Source organism: Maylandia zebra, linkage group LG22, assembly GCF_041146795.1.
Source record: "Maylandia zebra isolate NMK-2024a linkage group LG22, Mzebra_GT3a, whole genome shotgun sequence".
Lineage (NCBI taxonomy): Eukaryota > Metazoa > Chordata > Actinopteri > Cichliformes > Cichlidae > Maylandia > Maylandia zebra.
In genome coordinates, this window is record NC_135187.1 from 19,700,828 (window position 1) to 19,725,078 (window position 24,251).

Sequence of the window (24,251 nt, forward strand, 5' to 3'; positions counted from 1 at the left end):
ACAGATTCTCTGTCTTTAGATGATGTGAAGGGTTTTTCTTAATCAGATGAGGGGGTTTTTTGCTTTTCAGGCTTTTTTGTGTAGCCGAGAAGGTCAGTTGTTGATTTGTCCTGTCCTATAAGGATTTTGCTATTTCTCTAACAAGACTATTTGGTTTTTCAGCCTTACCTCCATCACCTACATCTATGTCTCTTTGGACATCATGTTGAGAGTTCTGCTGAAAATCTACAGAGCTCAACACTTGGAATCAACTCCAGGTCTCTCACCAGCCTGATTTGTCATGGAATAACCAGGAAACATTGCTTAATTGCTGTTGAAACTGCTTATATCATGTAATACTTTTGTTAAACCACTTGAAGTAAAGCTCAAAGTCTGCCCCTCATTTACATCTGGATTGTTGGATTAAAAAACAAAACATACTGCCGTGATTTGTAGACAAACAGAAAATGTGTCATTGTCCAAAATCCCATATGGACTTCACTGTAGTTTCAAACAGTAATGCTCAATACTCACGTCTGGTCCTTTACATCCAGATCCAGCTTTACCAATAGGAATGTGCGATTTAACTGTAACCTCTTCAGCTTTTACAACTAATCACACATTAAGAGTAACATTACTACAAACATCCCGATCTAGGCTAGTGTCACAGAGTGTTACAATGGTTTTCTTTGTCTCTTTCTTTACATTTATCTGGGATATTTTATATTTATTTGCACAGATAAAGTACAAGAAACATATTCTATCAATAGGTGGGTGGTGATGCTTAAAAGGTATACAGTAAAAAAGTTTTTTTAAAAAAAATCTTAATTTCATCACCGAGGTAAAAATGTGAGTACAGAATAGATGAAAAGCCAATGTACTTTTTTAGCAGAAGCCTGTTGGAAATCTTTAAAGGGATATGAAGACCTTATTAGCTCTTGTTATATCTAGATCAAGGTCTATTAAACCTTCCTCTACTTGACTTGTATTGCTGTAAGTATGAATAACATGAATTAGCATGAATTCCTTTTTGAAGCTGTTCATTTTTTGAATGTTTTGGGGGATCTGGGTAGATAAAAGAATCTCAATAAGTCACAAAAGACATTGAAGGAATGAATTTTAGCTACAATAGCAACATAAACCTCAGGTTTAAAAGGTCAGCAGCATTTTTCAGCTATTTTATTCTTGATATCTTCATGGGCATCACATGACATTTGGTGCCGATGAAGCTGACTGCAAGTGACTTTGATGATCACCCTTTTCATGATGTTGAAATATCAACATCTGTTTAACGGAAGCGTAGACATTCAAGGTCCCCACAACATGGATTTTAGAAATTTTAACAAAGCAGGCAACCACATCACTAAATCCAGAGTTCCAACAGGGAAAACAAAGAACCTTGTCATGCGTTTAAGTGCAGGTAACATCAAAATGAACACTAATTTAGCTCAGTTTATTCCCATTAGTCCTTCTTTAATTTATAGGCTTCATAAGGACATATATGTGAATGAAGGTGTGTGTATACATTCACCGCCTGCTTAGGTAAACAGGTGTCAGTCCGTTCCAACTGGCATGCATTTCAGGTGGCTTGAGGTGGGCCAGTTGGTTGCCAGGGAACCAAGTTTAGTGGCGCTCATGTTACACAGATCTCCTCACTCTTATCTGTCATTGTGTCCTGGTTATCATCACCTCCAGAAACCCTTTCGAGGACAAGCTGAGGAGACTTCAATTCAAAGCCTTTTTTTAGTTTTTAAAATCAACTCCCTTTTAAGTGCCAACGTTTCCAGGTGTTGCTCGCAGGTGTCTGTTGCAGTCAGGATGCAGGTGGTGGCATTTACTGTTCTCTCCTCCACTCTGCTGCTTCTAGCAGTGATCCATTCTGTGTATCTACAGCCAGGTATGGGTCTATCCGTATGTTTTATTTTCTTACAGCGTGTCCATTTCAGTATATTTTGCTCTGAACCTGCTTGTGTGTCTTCCTAAGCTTGCCATCTGCTGTCTATTTTCGTGCTTTAATCTGTTGTCTTTCCTCATTAATGTCTCACTTCTTATTTACTGGTAAGATGGCTTTTTGTCTATTATTACTAACACACCATGAAGCAGCACAAATAAGAGAGTTTAACAGGAAGCAATTATCTTTTTCTTATCATCATAAACTTCTGCATTCTCAGATACTGTCCAAACTAACAGGATATCATATAATAATGAAGCTGCTTCAGAATAAATGGGCACTGGCCAGCCAGCTGGGTTTTGATTGACACTGCTAATTAACTGCCAGTGTTGTCCCTCCTACAGATTGTTCTCAAGCCGAGTCATGTGACCTGTGTGTCGGCGATTCCATGCTCAACCTGACAGGCTGTGTCTGGAGGCTTTGTCCAAATGGTGACACACACACACACACACACACACACACACACACACACACACACACACACACACACACACACACACACACACACACACACACACACACGTGACCTCTGATAGTAATTCAATCACCAATGCTGCTGTAACACTAGCTCCCCTGGTTTGTAGAAGATCACTGAATTATTGAGTGATGCCGGGGTCTGTCTCCCTCAGGCAATGATACAGGCATGTGTGTGACCGATGAAGGGGATTCGGCAGACAACGGCATGAACTGCAGCTGGACCAGAGTGTCTGAATTGTGCACAGGTATTAAAAAAATGAACATAATTTTGGGGGGGATGATATCAAGTGTTTTTCTGCCATCTTCATAACCCTGTTACATAATTCATTCCCCAGTTGTAGAGTCTGTCGCTGCGGGAGGTGGTAAAACCGTTTCAGGTAAACTGAATCAACTCTGCTTCAGACGTCATCTCCTAGTCCCATAACAGCTGACTAAAAGATTCCCTAAAGGCAGTCCAGTCATCTCCACCCGCTAAAAACCCTGACAGCACTTTATAAATATATATATATATATAAAACAACCAGTGAATTCTGTGTCCTTTCCCTCAAGGTGATGACAGCAACACCAACTCCTCCCCCGAGTTCTCCCAGGCCAAGTTCGACATGTCCAGCTTCATAGGCGGCATCATACTCGTGCTGTGTCTGCAGGCAGGCGGATTCTTCGCCATGCGCTTCCTCAAATCCAAAGAGCAGAGCAGCTACGACCCCATGTGAGTTTATGCGCGGAGGTGTTGGAGAACACAGAATCTCACGCGTTTGTGCGAAACGTGTTAAGTGCAACAGCAGCCTCTGGTGGCAGGAATCGTCAACAACACACGATGCACAGCGCAAACGGTTCACCTTCAGCATCTCTGCCTGTCTTGTTTTGATTCTGATCACACACACTTTCCATCAGTCTATACACACTCTTCTGTCTGTCTTCATGCAGAGAGCAGCCACAGTGAAGACAAGATAAATGACGGACAAGCAGACGGTGCAGAGAAGGACAGCAGAACGGTGACTCATCTGGTTATGACGACAAGAATTTTTTTCCCTCTCCTTTTTTCCCCCTGTCGTTTTTTTGGTCTGGTCCCTGTGTGTACCCCCTGGGGGATGGGTGTGTTTGTACGAGGACATATTCCCAAAATACTGCATTGTGTAACAAGTGTCTGTGCATGAGCTCACTGCAGTATTTACAGTTCACGATCAGTGTGTTAGATGCACGATCAAGCAAGACTTTGATTTCTGCAGAATTTTATGCAACTGCTTTGTGATCATACAATTCACCTTAAATTACAGTAATTTAGGTGTTTATACTGTTATAAATAGTGTGGTGCAGTTATATTATTAAATTTAGGCTGTAGTTCAGACAAGGTCACAACAAACATTTTATCCATCGTCTTTGAGTACATTTCTGTTCATGTGCATTTTGATAACTTTCTAGAGTTTTTTGAAACAAAAATAACCAAATGTTAACCTGTAATGTATGAAATTATTGATTAATATAATATAAATATAGTAACTAAGGTCCTAAAGTCCACTCACAGGCTGTTATACCTCTTTCCGTCAAGTTGCAGTGAGTGTTTGTGCTGCTGCGGATGCAGGGAGACGCCTTCCTTTGGTGGCGTCTCCCTGCATTTTAAATGGTTTGAGGAGTGATTACATAGCTTTACTAGCAGTGATGCTTCTTCTATTTCCATGAGAAGAAAATCATGCAGGCTGCTTCATTCACCAGTTATTGTTTAAACATTTTCAGCAGGTCCTTGTATAGCCACTGACATCACTGCTTCCAGCTTTGGGGTCGGCTGTTTTATGGTGGCCTGCTACTGCCAGTCTTATTTTAGTGGGGGGAAAAATAAGCTACAGCTCAGACACCTGCACCTCACTGATGGAAAGGAAGTGTTAGAGATAACAACTGTGATAACAACCTGTGAACCACTGAGAAAGACACACCATAACCTAAAACCTGAGCCCTAATAGCAGAGTCAGGATTTCAATCTTTATAAAAACCTCCAGTAATGACTCTAGTGGTGCATTACTTTTATTTTGATGCTCTTACTGTCAGTAGTTCAGACAAACCCAACGTGGTAGTCATGGAGAAGAACTCTGACTTGATTTCTCAGATTTATAATAAAGTTTGAACCATTTGATTGCTGTTATAAAACAGGTGACATAGACGTGATCCTGTTTAAATAATACTAATGTTGGTTAAACTCATTAATATGAGCTGTTTGATTTTTTTGTGATGACACTGGATTTCCTGAATAAACTAGGAATAAGAAGAGGTGTCTCTCAGTATGTTTGGTATGTCTTTGCTTTCTTGCATTTAAATACGCAAACACAACTCGTGGTTCCTGAGTACTTAAAGGTAGAACAGGAGGCAGAGTCTGCAGCTTCATGCCCCTCTTCTGTAGAACCAGCTCATAGTTTGGATTCAGGGCACAGACAGCCCCCATAGTTTTTAAATCAGGCTTAAAACGACCCTTTTTGATAAAGCATTTAATCAGGGTTGGATCGGGTGACCCTGAAACCTCCCCTAGTTAGGTCTAGGCTGCTGAGGACTTCCTATTATTCACTCACCTTAACACCACTTTGCATTTAATCATTAGTTATTAATCATTATTTTCTCCATTTCCTCCCCTCATAACCCCCAACTGGTCACTGCAGATGTCTGCCCCTCCCTGAGCCTGGTTCCCCTGGAGGTTTCTTCCTGTTAAAAGGGATTTCTTGCCTTCCCACTGTTACCATGTTCTCACAAGGGTCATGTGATTGTTTGGGTTTTCATCTTAAATATGAAGCAGCTTGAGGCGTCCGAGGTGTGATTTAGCACTATATAAATAAAATAGAACTCGGCAGAAGAACTGAACTATGATCTGCTTAAGACCAAGGACCTGTTAATAAAAATGACCTGTCCATGTACCATATCTGGGTGTCAGTATGGACCCCAGTATTTGGCACTAACAGAGCACTGATGGGACTCTTTAGGGGAGCAGAGCGAGGGCTGGTTGGATGCTTTGGTCTCTGTCTGAGCCAGGACCTATACAGGCTTGAATAAGTCCACACAAAAAAGCTTTCCCCATCTGAGGAGACTGTGGCTGTCATCCAAGTTTGGTGACAAAGGACAGAACTGGGCCTTTTTCTTTCTTTCATCCTCTCCTACCCTCCCCCCTCTGCCTTGCACACACTCACACAATGCAGTTCCACTGAGGGAAAGGGAAGTCCAACACCTTACCAAATTTAAACCGAGGCTGGTTACACGTATGGGTCTGTGTTCCTCTTCAAAACAGGCAGAAGGCTCGATATCTGCGTGCTTGTTTGTGCACAGTAAGGCCAGGTATGTGTGTGTGTGCTTAGCAGGTGTGGACAGCTACAAGATACATCCCACCTCCACCCTGCAGTTTGGTAAAACATCCGCGTGAGTCATATCACACAGTCAGACAAATACACAGTATCAGCACGCGCGCGCGCGCGCACACACACACACACACACACACACACACACACACACACACACACACACACACCTTCACAGCTGAGAGCAGCTCCTGTGCGGACTAATTCTGGAGGGCGTGTTCACTCCGTTTACTCAGCACACAAGCGTCGACGTACACAGACATACACATCGCACTGAGGAAAACTTTTCCTGAGAACTTTTCCCCCCGATGGAACCAGTGGAAGCTGTCAAATAAGGTAACCCGGTTTTTCTTTCGTGTGTTTCTTTCTGTGTTTCTAACAGAAGGGAGAGGAGAGAGTTTAATCTTTAATCTTTAAAGGGAAAAGTTGCGACAGGTGTTTCCTCTCTCGCGGTAGATCCGTAATGAGAAGAAGTGCACTGACCTATTTCTTTTCCCCCTAAAGGGCACTTCGCGTAAATAAATAAGCCTAAATAATTAAACCCATTAACAGTCTTAAAAACAAGTGTTCAGTCACTTTTAGAGGTTTAAACCTATATAACAATAAAAAAACACCAAAGGAGTGCTTTATGGAGGAACTATTGATAAGAACAACAACGTTGTTATTAATATTACTCGGCGTGTTTTGTGAAAACTGGAGCACTTTGTGCGTGGCGTTTTCTAACCTACCCGTTGACAGGCGAACACGTTCCTGACGCGCATGCGTTAACTTCTCAAACGTAACTAGCCTTAGGCGTTGGGGACATGAAAACTCATTAACAGTTATTACATGGTGGTGCAGAAGGTTAGATCATCCATCTCGGCCTCACATTAGCTGAAAGTGAATTCAGTAGTAGGTTGTTATTAATCTTTTTGAATGTAGTTTTTTAGGCTGTCTACAGTAGAGTACTTAAGAGTAGGAGGGAGTGAAAGTCATTGAAGACAGGAAAGGCTCACCTGGAACAGCATGTATCAAAGCTTCAAAGAGTACTGCATCCTGAAAGATACCAGGGAGCTCGCTTCAGGTGATTTAAAGAAAAAAAGAAACAGCTTTATTATAGGTTTCCTCTTAAGCATTTCTCTACTATGTTTCATGTAAATGACAATTTGTGCAGTTTGTAACCTTCAGACCTCTCTGAGCAAAGTAATGTCATCATTAGTATTTAGTATTAGTATTTATTTATTTATTGTCATTGTCAAGAACAATGAAATTGCGTTTGGGGCTTCCATACAACCCAAAAAAAAAAAAAAAAAAAAAAGAAGAAAATAATAAATACCCCTTAAAACCCAAGTGTACATATTTAACCCAGTGTGACTCCAATGCAATAAGACAATCCTTAGCAATAATGTTCGTAGAAATTCAGACAAAGACCTGAGAAACATGACAAAATACAACAATGCAACCCATTCAATATTATTGTACTGTGAGATATGATATCAGATATGATAGTTATCTATTTAAGAAAGAGGGGGGGGGGGGGGGGGGGGCAGGAGGGGGAAGAGAATAAAGATATGATGCACCAATGCAGACCAGTTCATTGCTATTAAGAAGTTGGATATGGTTATTGTCCGTGAGAGGGGGGCAGAGAGTTCAGGAGCCTCACAGCCTGTGGATACAGGCTGTTGGCCAGTCTGGATGTTCTGGCCTGTATAGACCTGTACCTTCTCCCTGAGGGCAGCAGATGGAAAAGGTGGCGCGCAGGGTGATGTTGGTCCCGCAGGATACTGTGCACCCTCCTCAGACAGCGAGTGGGGAAGATATTACTGATCTCTGGCAGACTTGTTCCAATAATTCTGCCAGCTTCTTTCACCACCCGCTGGAGTGCTTGCTGATCGGCCTTGGTGCAGCTGGGGAACCACACTAGAAATCCATACGTCAGAACGCTGCTGATGGCACAGTTGTAGAAGTTCAACATCAGAGATCTGGGAATGTGTGCGCTCCGCAGTCTCCTCAGGTAGTAGAGGCGCTGTTGGGCCTTCCGTACAACTGAGGTGATATGGTTGCCCCAGGACAGGTCCTCGGTCACAGTTACCCCCAAGAATTTAAAACTGCTCACCCTCTCCACCGCCTCACTGCCAATGAAGAGAGGCAGATGGTTGTTATGACCCCTCTTCCGGAAATCTACAATGATCTCCTTGGTCTTTTTGGTGTTTAAGACCAAGTTATTGTCGTGGCACCATGACTCTAGTTGTTGCACCTCTGTCCTATAGTTTGTCTCATCATTGTTGGATATAAGTCCGAGCACTGTAGTGTCATCTGCAAACTTAACAATGAGATTGGACGTGCAGGAGGAAATACAGTCATGGGTGAAGAGAGTGTATAGCAGAGGGCTCAGAACACACCCCTGAGGGGCACCGGTGTTGACCACAAGGGTGGAAGAGGTGTTCTTACCCACTCTGACACTCTGTCTACGGTTAGTGAGGAAGTCCACAATCCAGTTGCACAGAGAGGAGTTAAGTCCCAGTTGGTGGAGTTTGGGACGGAGTTTGTATGGCCGGATGGTATTAAAAGCCGAGCTGTAGTCTACAAAGAGGAGCCGTGCATAGGTGTTCCTGTGTTCCAAGTGCTTCAGTAATGTGTGCAGCACTGTGGCGATCGCATCCTCGGTTGACCGGTTCTCCCTGTATGCAAACTGGTGCGAGTCCAGGGATGGTGGAAAAGCAGCTCTGATGTGTTTAATGACCAGTCTCTCCAGGCATTTGGCGGGAATGGGGGTGAGTGCCACAGGTCTGAAATCGTTCAGACATGTGACATTTGACTGTTTTGGGATGGGAACGATGGTTGCTGCTTTGAAACAGGATGGTACCAGTGAACAGGACAACGAGGTGTTATATATAGAGGTGAAGACGTCCGCCAGGTCCGCAGCACAGTCTTTTAGCACCCGGCCCAGCACTCCATCCGGCCCGGCCGCCTTCCTGGTGTTAATGCTCCGGAACACACGCCTCAGCTCATGAGTGCTCAGGACCGGAGCAGGGTCGGTTGAGGGGAGAGGGGACAGGACAGGGTCGGTGTTCTCCCTGTCAAAACGGGCATAAAAGAGATTTAGATCCTCAGCCAGAGTAGAACTGTCGGCTGAGGGTGATGGTGTTCTTCTTTTGTAGTCCGTGATAGCCCTGATGCCCTCCCAGACCTGCCTTGGGTTTGTGTTGTTCTCAAACCTGGCCTCGATACGCCTCCTGTGCTGCTGCTTGGCAGTCTTGATGCCTCTTCTCAGGTTGGCCCTGGCAGCACTGTATGCCTCCTGGTCCCCGGATTTGAAAGCGTTGTTCCTTGTTCGAATAAGTTGTTGAACTCCGTGTGTCATCCAGGGTGGATTATTAGGGAACACACGGAATCGTTTCCAAGTTGTTACATTGTCCACACAGAAACAGATGTAGTCCAAGACAGTGGAGGTGTAACTGTCCAATGCGACACGATTGTCAGTGTCCTGCACCTTGAATACATCCCAGTCTGTGCAGTGGAAACAGTCCTGAAGCATCGGAATAGCGTCCTGCGGCCATGTTCTCACGGTTTTGGTTGTAATCCCAGTGCTCTTGATCTTTTGTGTGTATATTGGGTGTAGCAGAAGGGAGAGATGGTCTGACAGACCCAGGTGGGGATAAGCCTGGGCTCTGTACGCATTCGCCATGTTGGTGTACACCTGGTCCAACGTTCTATCTCCTCTGGTAGCACACTTCACATTACGGTGGAAATTGTGAACCATTAACCAAATTTTACATGTGGGGGAAAAAAAAGTTTACAGGACTCGGCTCAGTCCTTTAAAAACAAAAAGTACACCCTATGATTAAACCACTTGTAGAAATACCTTTAGCAGTATTAACTTGAGGTGATTATTTCTGTGTGACTTATTCCCCCACAAAGGGTCAACATATGTGGATGAATTCGGTCCACTCTTCTTACACAACATCATCAGCATTGCTTCAACTTATTGTGGTTTGCAGGCTCTCTTTGATGCACAGCTATGTCGCCACAACATTTCAATCAGGTTAAGGTCTAGACTTTGACTGGGCCATTGCATCACCTCGATTCATTTCCTTTTCAGTTGTTCTGCTGTAGATTTGCTATATTTGACATGAATATTTTGGTTATACAAAGGGGCTCATGGTCAGCTCAATGACTGTGAGGTGCCCAGGTCCTGTGGCTGAGAACCACGCCCAAAACATCCCCCCACTTCACCACCTGCTGACAGCTAGTATGAGGTGTTTGGTTGTCATGTCCCCCAAAAGGGCCAAGGGGATGAGGAGTAACAATAGTAAGTCCAGGAGGAAAAAGAAAAGACAAAAAACCTTTATTAAAAAGGACTTAAAGAGATGGCTACACTATAACAATCAAACAAATATGTCAACAAACTAAAACACACTGAAAAGAAAGGAAATCATTAACAAACCAAAGAAAAACACCGCTGCTGTCAGCAGCTACTCACTGGTAGCTCAAACACACCACTAAATGCTCTGTAACAGTACACCTATAACCAGTAATTTGCAGCTGGGGGGGGAAACAGCTACTCACTGGTACCTCAAACCCCACACCTAAGCTCACCACAGCACTCACTCTGAGTGACTAAGTGGGCCGTCACCAGCTTTTATGCAGGTGGGTGGTTAATTGCTGAGTGGAGCCAGCTGGGCACCAGCTCCTCAGAAGAAATGGGTGGCAGCTGAAGTCAGAAGGAAAGGAAAACAGGACACACACGCAAAGTTTGCTAGGGCGTGACAGTAGTGCTGTGCATCGTGGCTAAACACTTTGGCGTTGTCTCTTTAAAGGACATTGTTTCAGAGGTCTTGTGGTTTATTTAGAACTTTGCAAACCTAATCTGTGCTGCCACATTCTTCTTAGAGATAAGAAGATATGTCCTGTTTAACACCGTCATGAATTTAACATTTAACATGCTAACTGTGGCTGTAGCTCTTGGGTTTTCTGCAGTTTCTCTGAGCATTACATGGCCTGACCTTGAACTTCATTTGATGGGACATCCACTCCAGTGAAGAACGTGGCATTGTGTTAGCATAGAAGTAAAGAGCAGCAAACTTCCCAAACTTGTGCTTTTAAAGAGGCACTCACACTTACTGATAATCATAAATGAAGTGCATTTGATTAGCAGGACCTGGCTGCTGATTACCTTCTTAATTCCAATGGGAACAGCAAGATGTACTTAGTGTTTTATAGGAATGTGAACTTTCTTTTTCAAATGACTTTAACCAGACAAACCTTCATTACTGTTAAGAGGGAAAAAAATCTGGAAGGCTAGTTTGCCGAATTTTCTTTTTTCAATGCACTGAAATGAAGAAAAAGAAACAAAAGTTTTTGTAGAACAGTGGATTTTAAATGTATTATAATGAACCTGATATATTGCACATTCATGTTATGTTCTAATCTCAATGTCTAATGAAAGCAGTAAGACTGTACTGTTGACTGTACTGTACTGCACTATTTGTGTTGTGTAATGATAGTCAAACACACTTTTGTCTTAGGGATGGAAGGAAAGCAGGGAGACTCCTCACTTGACTTGAGCCACCTGACGGAGGAGGAGCAGACCTCCATCCTGCAGGTTGTACAGCGTGACTTGGAGTTACGTCGCCGTGATGAAGGACGTGTAAGGTCAGAGGTGACTATTTATTCAAGTCTGACTGATATGTGTGCTAATCTCTTCGGATGTTTGTAACCGTATGGGTGGGATTGGTCCTCAGGCATATATTACTTTCTTTGGTGTTGGTGCAAAATCTCCCTTTAGTGTTCAGGTCAAGTAAGACACAGTTGGTGATCAATTATAATTATTTCCTTACCCTTCGTCACATGTTTTTATCAATTTTTTTTGCCATAACTTTTAATTAAGCTGCTTTGAATATCAGGTGTTACAAAGAGTGTCTCTCTGTTGATGATGCAGAACCCTCGAGCGGAGAGAGACGAACTCAACCCGTCTGCGCTTCCTGTCAGGGGCGTGGTTCAGCGAGGAGTGTAGCAAACGCCATCTCAACTGGACTTCGGGCTGCGACCTGGTCCACGCCACCATCCGCCACAGGAAGACAAAGAGCAGAGGTCAGTTTTCAGTTCATGTAGTACAACTGTCAGCGATCAGCAGGACTGTTTTCTGTCTGTCTGTGATTACTGTCTGTGATTGCTGACAGATGTGTCCCTGAATGGACTTTTCAACATGGAGCGAGAGGACAACAACAACACTTTACTCGAGACTGAAGGACGTGTGAAGGACAGCAACCAGGAAGAAACTGAAGGGTTTGTGGGGATGACTGTGAGACAAACGGACTGATTGTAACATTTATCTGCTGCTACATCTCCCAATATTTGTTTTCAGGACTCAGAGTTTGAAACCGGTACCCACATCCACAGTAAACGGACCCGTGTCACAGGTTTGTGCGTGCATTCTTCTTCCCCTTTTTCCATTCTTGTCCTTATAACCATGTAAATACGAATAATTTACAGGGTCTCCAGCACAGTAACAGCTCCTCATCATCCAAAGGTATGAAATTCCTCCCCCGCTGTGTCTGTGCCTCTCTAGCCATCCCTCAGTAATGTTATTAACTCAATGTTGTGCTCACAGAATGTGAAACCAGAAGTAACGGCCAATCGGAGGAACCTGAGGTGATTATACCACACACCCACAGATTACCATGACTAATGGTTCTGGCAAACACTGTTGAATTGGTCTTTATTGTACCTCCTATTCAAAGACACTGAGTCAATATTTGTCATTTTTTCAGTGTATAAATCCAAAAAACAGCCAATGCAGTACTTCAACGATCATTTTCATACAGTGGCTCCAGAAAGTTGCGCAGTTTTTGTTGTGTATTTAATTATATATTGATCAAATCAGTCATCACTTACAATCAGTTTTTACTCGATAAATCAAAATGTCTCATTTGTTAAAATTTCAGACTCATTGCAATGGTTCTCAGGAGGCTGTGTTACAGTTGCAAGCAAAGGAAAAGAGGGACTCAGCTAGACTCGTGCAGCATATAGAGAATCAGTTTTATCAGCAAATTTAGCAAAACTGCAGTACTCTGCAAAAGTCTTGAACCACCTTTCATTTCTTTATATTTTGCTTCCAAGAAGTCGGACTTTCTTGTAGTTTTTTTTTTTAGTTGTTTTGAGCACCAGTTCTCAAGGCTTTCTGAAGGTCTTTCAAAGTTTTTCTTTGGGTGCTTTTTCAGTCATTTTTTATCAGTCTGACCATTTTCAGAGGATTGTTTTCTTGGTTAGTTTTTGGATAAATAACTGCACCTAATTCAATGGATGAACAAGTGATTAATCTACATGAATACTTACAGACTATTTAGCAATAAATAACTAAACAAACTGGCCCTTCAGTTGATCTGTTTACTGAAGCCTCATCACAAATGGTCTCAGTAGAGAGGTGGCTGTCAAGTAGCCATTCTTAAGGAAGGGAAACGGGGAGAAAAAGCTCAAGTGCTGAACTGAAAATCAGTGGAAATTTGTCATTTAAATCTGTAAAAAAAACAGTGGAGCATTTGTCTTAGTTGGGACTGTATGGCAGCCAGTGGTGTTGGAGATTTGAATCATTGAATTATGAGCAAATAAAAGTACCATCAGATTTGGATCCACCATTTAATACCTTCTTTAAAGCAACTGATTGGTAACAGTTTCATTTTTCAGCATAATAATGACCTCAAACATGCTGCTAATGCAGTAAAAGCATACATGGATAGAAAAACAAACAATGGGAAGCTATCAGTCATGGAGTGGCCTCCCCAGACAGGGACTTCAATGTTATTGAAGTATTGTGAGATCATCTTGACGGAGAACAGAACAAAAGGCAGCCAAGATCCAAAGAAGAGCCCTGGACATCCTTTAGGAAGCCTAGAGAACTATTCCACAAGATTACTTGATAAGACAAAAGAAGCTTGTCTGAGAGAGTTCAGACTGCGCTAGAATAAAGGTGATCGTACGAAATGCTGACTTCTAACGTTATTAGTATTGTATTAACACTGTTTTTCCCTTCTATACTTTTTTCCAAACATGTTTGTATGTTTCATTTAGTTCCTGCACCTATTTCCATTTTTTCTAGCAACAAACAAGAAATGAGGAGACATTATCAATCAAGATATATGCAAAACAGGAGAAGTGCTTGCTTAGTAGTGCAAAAGACTTGGTCTGAGTATAGAGTCCATATGTGAGTAGCCTGAGTGACGAGGGTTACTCAGACCACGGTTCAGATTGATGATGTGTGGAGGATAGTCCGAATGATGGGTTGCCCATCATGTGGGCGATCGTGGCTCAAGAGTTGGCAGTTTGTCTTGTAACCGGAAGGTTGCCGGTTCGAGCCCCTCCTTGGGCAAGACAGTTCACCCGTTGCCTACTGGTTGCCTACTGGTGGTGGTCAGAGGGCCCGGTGGCGCCAGTGTCCTTGCCTCTGTCAGTGCGCCCCAGGGCAGCTGTGGCTACAATGTTACCATCACCAGTGTGTGAATGAATGGATGACTGAATGTAGTGTAAAGTTCTTTGGGGTCCATAGGGACTAAGTGAAGCGCTATACAAATACTATAGATGAGACTTAAAACAGCCCCACTCCCCCTCTGATTACCTGTAGAGTAACAGAGTGGATGTTCTGAACTTACCTGGCTTATACAAGCAGAAACTTCAAGTCTTCGAGAGCAGGAGGAAAAAGATTCTCTGATAAGACCAGAATTTAGCTACTATCCATGGAGCACGGAGTAAAGGATAAAATCTGAAGATGGAAAACTCTTTGGGTTATTTGTCAGCTGGACAAAGCTGAGGGAAGGCTGAATACAATCAAAGACAGAGGACACTAAAGAAGCAACCTGACATGGGGATAAACACATCACCTTTCAGCATATCAGTGAATCAGTATTACTCAGGAGTGTTTTCTGGCAGTCTGGATTGTCCAAGGTAAAATGAGATCTGCACGGAGAAGGCAGCAAACGGGTTGATGGATGCTTTCTCGATCCGGTCTGATGAGTTTGAAGGAATCTTCTAAAAAATAATATCAGAAATAATCTAGATGTGTGAAGCCAGTACAGAGTTATCCAAGAAGACTGAAATCTGTTATTGCAGCCAGAGGGGCTTCTACTGAGTGGTAAATTATGGCTCTGGGTACTTTTGTAAATGAGGCATTATTATGGTGTATTGAGTGTGTGTGCATGTTCGTGTGTGTGTGGGTGGTTGGGATGCCACTTTTACCCATTAAAAACTCCTTCAAAGTATACTAAAAGTTTATGACAGATGTTTTGTGTCTAATTATAACGCTGCATAAGAACTGTGAGTGTGTGTGTGTGTTTAGGAAGACTTGATTGACAACTATAATGGGGACACTGACTCGCTGAGCAGCCTGACAGAGACGGATCCTTCTTCTCTGAGAACTAGCAGCTCCACCAACAGTCTTCATTCGGGCTACGTGGTACATGCACATACACACGCACAGCATACTTGCATGCACGCACACACATTTGATTAATTGCCTATTTGGCGACGCAAGATGACTCAGCTCAGGACAATGACGTAGGAGCTGATCTTTCCTTTGCGTATGTGTTATAGCTCAGCGGTAGCATGATGAGTCTGTTCAGCTCGGGGGATTTCGGAGTGGTTGAGGTGAGGGGCCGTATCCAGTACTCATTGGCTTACAACAGCCAGAGGGAGGAGCTGCAGGTCAAAGTGTATCGTTGTGAGGACATTGCTGCAGCACGCAAGAACCGGTCTGACCCGTAAGTGACTGCATGTTTGCATGCATGTGATGTGATCCGGGCCCATATGGAGCCAGTCTAGCAATGGATGTGTGTTTTTCACAGATATGTTAAAACCTACCTCCTGCCGGACAAGTCAAATCACAGTAAGAAGAAGACTTCAGTGAAGAAGAAGACCCTAAACCCAGTTTATGATCAGACACTCAGAGTGAGACTCTCTGTCATTTACATGTTACATAAAGTGTCAATCACAGAAATCCCCCACCAGCATTTAACTAAAGTTACCTAAATAACAAAAACACACTCATGATGTATGTTCTTTCAGTATAAGGTGCGGATCGGGGAGCTGCGGAGTCGGACCCTGAACCTCTCTGTGTGGCATGCCGAGCCCCTGGGGAGGAACGTATTTCTCGGGGAGGTGGAGGTGACTCTGGCGCTCTGGGATTGGACCTGCACACAGCCTCTGTGGCAGGACTTGCAGCCACGGGTAGGAAGGACCTGGCATCAACGAGTGGCATGCAAACACACACTCTTGTAGTTGCATAAATTAGTGTGTGTGTTTGTGTTTGAATGGTGCCAGATAAATATTTACCAGCCCACTGTGGTGCCTGCATCTACATTTGTTTAGTATCTGAGTGTCTTTGTAGCAGCAGTTACAGCAGCTTTGCTGGAGACAGAATGTGGGGAGGTGTCTCTTGTGTCTGGGAGAGCTGAAGGGAGAGGAAGACATGCTGTGAATTTCAACTAGGTTTTATGTAACTTTAATCTTTCCCTGCTTCCACACTTCTCCTGCTTCCTTTTTTCCTTCTTTTTCATACTGTCATTTCCTCTGACTTCATCTTTTTTTATTTTATGTACGCTCTGTCACAGGTTTATCTGAGCCCAGACTCCATTAGAAGTCGTGGGAACATCATGTTCTCTATTAAATACATCCCAGAAGGATATGAAGGTGAGGAAAATACCTTAATACAACACGGATGCACGTTATATCTGTGTACCACAATCACCCGAATCTCATGCATTCTGTGTGTGTGTGTGTGTGTGTTAAGGTGGCGGTTTGCCTCTGACCGGAGAGGTTCACATCTGGCTTCGGGAGGCTCAGGGTCTCCTGTCCAACAAAGGAGGTGCTGTAGACTCCTTTGTTAGAAGGTGCGTCAGCTCTGCACCACATTTCCTGATATTTTGTCATCAGTTATCTACTCTGTCATTACGTATAAGCAGCACATTACATGTCATGTTGCATTCTTATCAGTAATTACAGAGTTCCCCGTATTTTCATGGGGATTTTCGCAATACATGATTCAAATGTGGTCAATCTCCCCTTCAGGGTCATGTCGTTGTGCACCTCTGCAGTGCTTCCAACATGACTACAAAACATTTCCTAAAAACTATATATTTTTTCACTCTACTTTTCATAGATGCACTCTGAACTTGTGATTATACACTGCATATCCTCCAAAACTAAGTGGCAAACTTTCATTTTGGAGAACTGGATAGATGTGCAAGTTGCAAATGAGGCTGGTGGTGAGCAAGGATTTGTTGGCATGGCCAAAAATGTTCAGACAAGCATGGTAACAAGGTGGTTTCTATCAAAAGCACGTTATGGTAAAGTAACCTAAGGAAAAATAGCAGATTCACATGGTCAGGTGGTCAGAATGGGACTCCCGTGGAGCAGTTTGGAAACTAGCAGTCACAGTGGAAGTGGTGCATAAGGAGATAGCCTTGAAAGGGAGGTTGGCCAAATTGAAATCATGTATGTTTTTTGGATTTTTTATTTTTTTCTTCCTAATGGGCAAAACTTTGTGATAGCATTTCATGAATATTGAATTATTTCCATATGCCTGTAATTTGAGTCTTTAAATAATCCCACTAATTTACTTGCTCCACACCCCACAAGCTACATACTCCCAGATGCAAGTCGTCAAAGTGGTCAGAAGACCCGGGTGGTGAAGCACTCCATCAGTCCTACCTACAACCACACCATGGTCTACGACGGCTTCCATACCAGCGACTTGAGGGAGGCTTGTGCTGAGCTGACGGTGTGGCAACGCGAAGGGTTAAAGACTCATGTCCTCGGGGGCGTCCGTCTGAGCTGTGGAACTGGTTAGATCATCTATATTGCACATTTTAATAGTTTAACTGAAAATCACATCAAAAAAGACCCTAACTATTTAGGGTTACAGAGGAAGAGGTGATATAGAAAGAAAACTTGACCTCTGAGAAGTACAAAGAAGTAATGCAGCATCGTAATAAGGTCACATATTTATATAATTTGTGTTTTTTGAATAGATTGTGGTTACTGTTACACATAAATCTGACTAGAGAGTGACTATAAACGAAGGTGATTCTAACAGTTTTTGTAAATAGTTTGTCAGCGTGTTGTGCTGGCTATTTTTTTTATAACTAGTGAAAAACAGTGAAAAGTGGTAAGATATCGCTGCATGATACATCCTTACCTGCAATACTATCTAAGAGCCCCAAGTGATTAGGGACTGCATTGTTTCCTCTTGTCTCCCTGTCTGTTGTTTGTCTCTGTAGTTGACTGGAGGCTCTGACAGGATCTCCTTGTCTTTGTGCTAAGCTTTTCAAATGGTGTCTCGTGGGTGCTGTGATACTTCACAGGTTTGCAGGAGGAAAGCACTTCCTGTGTTCAGGGCTGGAACATTAATGCAATTGTTGCACTTGTCTCATATTTCAATAGTAGGCTTTGTCGATTGTGTCTTGAAAACCTGTCTAATTTTTTTCTATAGTGCTGATAGTTGAGACAACCTTAGAGTGAAATGCTTCATACTGAACTAATGCCTGCTGGCATGTCAGGCATTTCATATGGTCGTGTCATCGGAGCGAAGTCACGTCGCTAGTAATGCAGCGTCTCTGTCTGTCCTCGTCTGCTTGGTTGCTTTTGAAATCTACCACATAGACTGCAAGATAGATTTAGCAGGTGTGTCTAGTGACATACAGAAAACAGTTTAGTTTCCCTCAAGTACTTATCCTTAATACTGATGGTGTTTTTTTTTGGGTTTTTTTGCTCGTAGATTGTGTTACTGTGCTTTATATGGAGTGGGAAGCACTCAAGATCAAATTGCAGGCAGAGCATCAGCTCCATTATGTCTCACTGCGAGGAAGATGATGTCAGAGAAGTGGTGGGAAGTAACAGCTTTGAAGGATTTGTTTTGTTACAGACAGATTTTGAGCAAAGTTGTGTTCTTCACAGGCAGAGCTGTTGCCTGCTGAGGCTGTTTGTTGCTGTCAATTTTAGCTTGGAGGTTGTAGTCACGATTTCTCAATGGCTGTATGCAGAATTTTAGTCTGTTGGTTAAACCTTTTTCCTTCTTCAAATGGAGTGTATGTGCATGGACATGCAGGGAGTGTTTACATCTCTTTGAGAAAAACAGCTGAGGTAAAGTCCACAACATAAATAATGACCACACATGTGGGTTTTCTGTAATGCCAGGTCAGAGTTACGGCGAGGTCGTCAGCTGGATGGATTCCACAGAAGAGGAAGTCACTGTGTGGATGTCCATGATTGAGAATCCAAACCACTGGATTGACGCAACGCTACCGATCAGAACTAACCTCACCCGGCGGTCTGAGTGACTCAGACGTATCCTGCACTCAAGCGGAATCATTCGTATGCACGTTGCTATTATGGTCGGACTGAAGGGAAGCCATCTTCACATCTTCACATTTACCTCTCTGTCACAGTGATGCACACTTAAACACACAGGTGTTTTTCATATGTCCATACTATATACTGTACATGGCACAGAAACACACAGGGAGGTGTAAGCAGTGGTATAATATTTTGCCTTAACGGAGTGGATTGGATCGGTTCAGTCTGGCTCTAATCTGGCAAAGAGGCACTTTTTTGTTATTCAGTGTAGTTTATGAAGTACAAATCTAAGTGTTGAGTCATTAGTGCCCTGGCTTAGTGACTTCTCTGTGATATTACATGAAGTAAGAAGGGGGTGGGAGGTCTTTCCTTTTATTTCAAACGCAGTCTCAGCCCTTTCAGACAATTTAAGAAAGGCAGGCCTGATGACTTTCACTGTGAGAAATTCTCCTCATTCAGATAATTGTATCTTTTTTAGGTATCTCTATTGTAAGTAATTTGGAAAGTCCTTGCAGCTGAATTCACTCAGCTAATCTCTTTTGACTGAATAGCTGACTACCACCTTGTGGTCAGACTGTATACAAATTCTCGACACACTGAGCAAATGACAGGGGGCGCAGTGACGGTCACAGGCAAAGAAGTGAGAAGAAAAGGGCCTGTTTCCGTGTTTCCCTAAAAATAAATTTTATTTTTCACATCAGCTATTCTTCTTTATATTGCTCACCAAGTAAGAATTTACTACATGAATCATGATTCATAACTTGTGTCCAGCAGATGGCAATATTTACAATACTTTTTCAAGCTGGAATAACAGTAAGTGTCTGTGTGTTGTGTCTTAACGTTTGTGATTTCTGCATCTCATCGCAGGTTTTCCTTAAGTTGCACCTTTCTTGTTGACACCAGATACTGGAAGTCCAGTATTATTGGTATAAAGAGGCTGTTTGAAGGCAATATTAATTGTTGAAAAAACGTCTGCAAGACACTGTAAGAATTAAATGTTATTGGTTTCATAGTTTCCCCTGAAACACTAAGCTCTTGTGGTGAATTTTTAAATGTCGGTCATTCTGTCTTTATATAATTAGGTTTACTATTTTATTACTTTTTATTATTGCCTTGGATAGTTATGTAATTCTAATTTTGTGTGCCCTGCAGATATTCACCATTGAGGTTTCTTTCTGAGAACTGCGGTCTGTTTTGATATCTGCTTCACAACACTGTCTGCTTAAAATAATGTATTAATCTTCTACTCCTGTAAGCTTTTTGTCATGAGAAATTACAGGTTGTCCTTGTTTTCTCCTTGACTCATTTTTCATGTCTAATATGATATCTAGCCGAGAGACATCAGTTGAAAATTACTTCTGACTCTAGCAGGTCCACGGTGTTGAATCATCCTTGAAAAACTAAATTAAAGTGACTGTGCACTTTTATTTTGTGGGGGGCTGATGGTGGACGTACTCTCCTTACAAATCTGTTGTGTATCTATTTGCATTAGACCCTCAAAATTGCCCTTTAAATCATCAGATATACATGCTTTACACTTGCATGTTTCAGAACAAATTTTAATATTAGACAAAGATAACTTGAGTAAATTAAAAAAATGCAGTTTTTAAATGATTTAATCTATTCAAGGGAAAAAGTTCTCCTTGTTAAATCATGAATTCACTTTAACCACATCACAGACCTGTTGAATCAAAAAATGACATGGTAATAGAACCTATGCGACAAAGTGAAGTGGATTAAAAGTTTTCAAAAAGTAACACATCATGCCTCTAAAGAAACTGCTGGGAAACAAAGTCGCTGACATCTGTCAGACTGGAAAGGGCAACAAAGCCATTTCTAGTGCTTTGGGACTCCAGCCATTATCAACAAACAGAAAACAATGTTGAATCTTGTCAGGAGTGGCCGGCCCTCCCAAGTAACTCCAAGAGCAGATTAACGACTGATCCAATGACCATCAAACAATCATTTCTAGCTGCCTTGCTGCTTTGTCTCATAAACTTAAATGGGAGCAAAAAAAACCCCCAAAACTCATCAGGAATGGGGCACTGTATATTGGAAAATGCCTTGCAAGCATGCTACAATCTGGAAAAACAAGTACATTTTATATGAGAAAGTCATTTTTTAAATAAATAATATTGGGCTATAATACATTAGAATAGAATAGAATAGAATAGAATTCAACTTTATTGTCATTGCACATGCACAGGTACAGGGCAACGAAATGCAGTTTGCATCCATCCGGAAGTGCTTTAGTGATATAGATATATTACAATATATATTAGCAATAATATAGATACAGTGGGGCAAAAAAGTATTTAGTCAGCCACCGATTGTGCAAGTTCCCCCACTTAAAATGATGACAGAGGTCAGTAATTTGCACCAGAGGTACACTTCAACTGTGAGAGACAGAATGTGAAAAAAAAAATCCATGAATCCACATGGTAGGATTTGTAAAGAATTTATTGGTAAATCAGGGTGGAAAATAAGTATTTGGTCACCTCAAACAAGGAAAATCTCTGGCTCTCACAGACCTGTAACGTCTTCTGTAAGAAGCTTTTCTGTCCCCCACTCGTTACCTGTATGAATGGCACCTGTTTGAACTCATCATCTGTATAAAAGACACCTGTCCACAGCCTCAAACAGTCAGACTCCAAACTCCGCCATGGCCAAGACCAAAGAGCTTTCGAAGGACACCAGGAAAAGTATTGTAGACCTGCACCAGACTGGGAAGAGTGAATCTACAATAGGCAAGCAGCTTGGTGTGAAAAAAATCAACTGTGGGAGCAATCATCAGAAAATGGAAGACATACAAGACCACTGATAATCTCCCTCGATCTGGGGCTCCACGCAAGATCTCATCCCGTGGGGTCAAAATGATCATGAGAACGGTGAGCAAAGATCCCAGAACCACACGGGGGGACCTGGTGAATGACCTGCAGAGAGCTGGGACCAAAGTAACAAAGGTCACCATCAGTAACACACTACAACGGCAGGGAATCAAATCCCGCAGTGCCAGACGTGTTCCGCTGCTGAAGCCAGTGCATGTCCAGGCCCGTCTGAAGTTTGCCAGAGAGCACATGGATGATACAGCAGAGGATTGGGAGAATGTCATGTGGTCAGATGAAACCAAAGTAGAACTTTTTGGTATAAACTCAACTCGTCGTGTTTGGAGGACGAAGAATACCGAGTTGCATCCCAAGAACACCATACCTACTGTGAAGCATGGGGGTGGAAACATCATGCTATGGGGCTGTTTTTCTGCCAAGGGGACAGGACGACTGATCCGTGTTAAGGACAGAATGAATGGGGCCATGTATCGTGAGATTTTGAGCCAAAACCTCCTTCCATCAGTGAGAACTTTGAAGATGAAACGAGGCTGGGTCTTCCAACATGACAATGATCCAAAACACACCGCCCGGGCAACAAAGGAGTGGCTCCGTAAGAAGCATTTGAAAGTCCTGGAGTGGCCTAGCCAGTCTCCAGACCTCAACCCCATAGAAAATCTGTGGCGGGAGTTGAAAGTCCGTGTTGCTCGGCGACAGCCCCAAAACATCACTGCTCTCGAGAAGATCTGCATGGAGGAATGGGCCAAAATACCAGCTACTGTGTGTGCAAACCTGGTAAAGACCTATAGTAAACGTTTGACCTCTGTTATTGCCAAAAAGGTTATGTTACAAAGTATTGAGTTGTATTTTTGTTATTGACCAAATACTTATTTTCCACCCTGATTTACGAATAAATTCTTTACAAATCCTACCATGTGGATTCATGGATTTTTTTTTTCACATTCTGTCTCTCACAGTTGAAGTGTACCTCTGGTGCAAATTACTGACCTCTGTCATCATTTTAAGTAGGGGAACTTGCACAATCGGTGGCTGACTAAACACTTTTTTGCCCCACTGTATGTGAGTATATTACAGAAATGGGTCTATTATGGTATGTTATAATGTACACGGTATGAAGTATGTTGTGAATATTCTATAACTATAAGTATGTACAGGCTGTAGTGAGTACAAGCTATGTACAGGATATGAACAGGATATAAATATGAAAAACTATACAGAATATGAAATAAATAACTTTACAGAATCTGGGATATACAGCTATACAGAAATGGGAACTATGCAAGTTGTAAACAGTTGTAGGATTAAAAATTATCGAATGTACAGAATGATTATTTACACAGAGCTATACAGTAGTGCAGTTAAGATAAGTGAGGGTGTAGATAGTTTCTACAGAGGCTATATAAAGTGCTAGTGGTTGTGAGTGGTGGTTCAGTCCATGTTATTATTGTGTTTGAGGGTACAGTTGTCCATTGTGGGTGTGTGTATGTTCAGTCCATGAGTTTAACGTGGGTCAGATGTCAGGAGGCAGAGTTCAGGAGTCTGACAGCTGTGGGGAAGAAGCTGTTCCGGTACCTGGTGGTCTTAGTCCGGAGGCTCCTGTGGCGCCTCCCAGAGGGCAGGAGGGTGAAGAGTCCATGTGATGGGTGACTGGGGTCTTTGATGATTTTCCCAGCCCTTTTCAGACACCGCTTCCTGTAGATGTCTTTTATGGCAGGAAGTGGTGCTCCGGCGATGCGCTGGGCAGTTTTCACGACCCTCTGCAACGCCTTCCGGTCCGAGGCAGAGCAGTTCCCGTACCAGACTGTTATACAGTTGGTCAGGATGCTCTCGATGGTGCAACGATAGAAGTTCACCAGGATGTCTGAGGACAGGTGTTTCTTCCTCAGAGTCCTCAAGAAGAAGAGGCGCTGGTGAGCCTTCTTGACCAGCTTGGAGCAGTTGGTCGTCCAGGTGAGATCCTCGGAGATGTGGACTCCCAGGAACTTGAAGCTGCTCACACGCTCCACAGCCGTCCCCTTAATGTGGATGGGTGGATGTGGGTCAGCATTCCTCCTGTAGTCCACGATGAGCTCCTTGGTCTTCTCGGTGTTAAGCAGCAGGTTGTTTCTGTCGCACCACTCAGCCAGACGATCCACCTCCTCCCTGTAGGCGGCCTCATCGTTGTCACTGATGAGGCCAATCACCGTGGTGTCATCTGCAAACTTAATGATGGTGTTGGAACCATCAGCAGGTCTGCAGTCGTGGGTGAAGAGGGAGTAGAGGAAAGGGCTCATCACACAGCCTTGTGGTACACCGGTGTTCATTGTGATGGTAGATGAGCAGCGGTTATCCAGCCGGACATGT

General features: G+C 42.9%; 2 protein-coding genes across 4 annotated transcripts; both read left to right on the forward strand.

Moving 5' to 3' along the window:
* Positions 1 to 1,615: 1,615 nt before the first annotated feature.
* Positions 1,616 to 4,629, forward strand: cd164l2 (CD164 sialomucin-like 2). Its single transcript, XM_004548159.2, has 6 exons — positions 1,616 to 1,876; positions 2,275 to 2,361; positions 2,560 to 2,652; positions 2,743 to 2,784; positions 2,957 to 3,116; positions 3,335 to 4,629. The coding sequence occupies exons 1-6, from the start codon at positions 1,798 to 1,800 to the stop codon at positions 3,348 to 3,350; spliced, it is 477 nt and encodes a 158-aa protein (XP_004548216.2). The 5' UTR covers positions 1,616 to 1,797; the 3' UTR covers positions 3,351 to 4,629.
* A 1,294-nt stretch (positions 4,630 to 5,923) lies between these two features.
* On the forward strand, positions 5,924 to 20,489 carry LOC101481813 (synaptotagmin-like protein 1). Of its 3 annotated transcripts, XM_076878878.1 has the most exons (16): positions 5,924 to 6,075; positions 11,247 to 11,373; positions 11,660 to 11,811; positions 11,901 to 12,006; positions 12,086 to 12,140; positions 12,214 to 12,250; positions 12,332 to 12,372; positions 15,050 to 15,166; positions 15,304 to 15,470; positions 15,555 to 15,657; positions 15,775 to 15,936; positions 16,320 to 16,398; positions 16,499 to 16,598; positions 17,347 to 17,552; positions 18,904 to 19,053; positions 20,394 to 20,489. In XM_076878878.1, exons 2-15 carry the CDS (start codon positions 11,249 to 11,251, stop codon positions 19,044 to 19,046), a joined length of 1,593 nt encoding a protein of 530 aa, XP_076734993.1. In that variant the 5' UTR covers positions 5,924 to 6,075; positions 11,247 to 11,248; the 3' UTR covers positions 19,047 to 19,053; positions 20,394 to 20,489. The 3 variants fall into 3 exon arrangements, with proteins under 3 accessions (XP_076734993.1, XP_004548052.1, XP_004548053.1); XM_004547995.2 differs by lacking the exon at positions 20,394 to 20,489 and having other exon boundaries at positions 18,904 to 20,356; XM_004547996.4 differs by lacking the exons at positions 5,924 to 6,075; positions 20,394 to 20,489 and adding an exon at positions 10,439 to 10,553 and having other exon boundaries at positions 18,904 to 20,356.
* Positions 20,490 to 24,251: the final 3,762 nt, after the last annotated feature.

Bases quoted from the DNA above. Each gene is read 5' to 3' on its own strand.
- LOC101481813 (XM_076878878.1), top strand. From the start codon at position 11,249: ATGGAAGGAAAGCAGGGAGACTCCTCACTTGACTTGAGCCACCTGACG. The intron at 15,167-15,303 runs GTACATGCACAT...TATGTGTTATAG, and splicing joins GTCTTCATTCGGGCTACGTG to CTCAGCGGTAGCATGATGAG. The intron at 15,937-16,319 runs GTAGGAAGGACC...GCTCTGTCACAG, and splicing joins GGCAGGACTTGCAGCCACGG to GTTTATCTGAGCCCAGACTC.
- cd164l2 (XM_004548159.2), top strand. From the start codon at position 1,798: ATGCAGGTGGTGGCATTTACTGTTCTCTCCTCCACTCTGCTGCTTCTA. The intron at 2,653-2,742 runs GTATTAAAAAAA...TTCATTCCCCAG, and splicing joins AGTGTCTGAATTGTGCACAG to TTGTAGAGTCTGTCGCTGCG. The intron at 2,785-2,956 runs GTAAACTGAATC...CTTTCCCTCAAG, and splicing joins AGGTGGTAAAACCGTTTCAG to GTGATGACAGCAACACCAAC.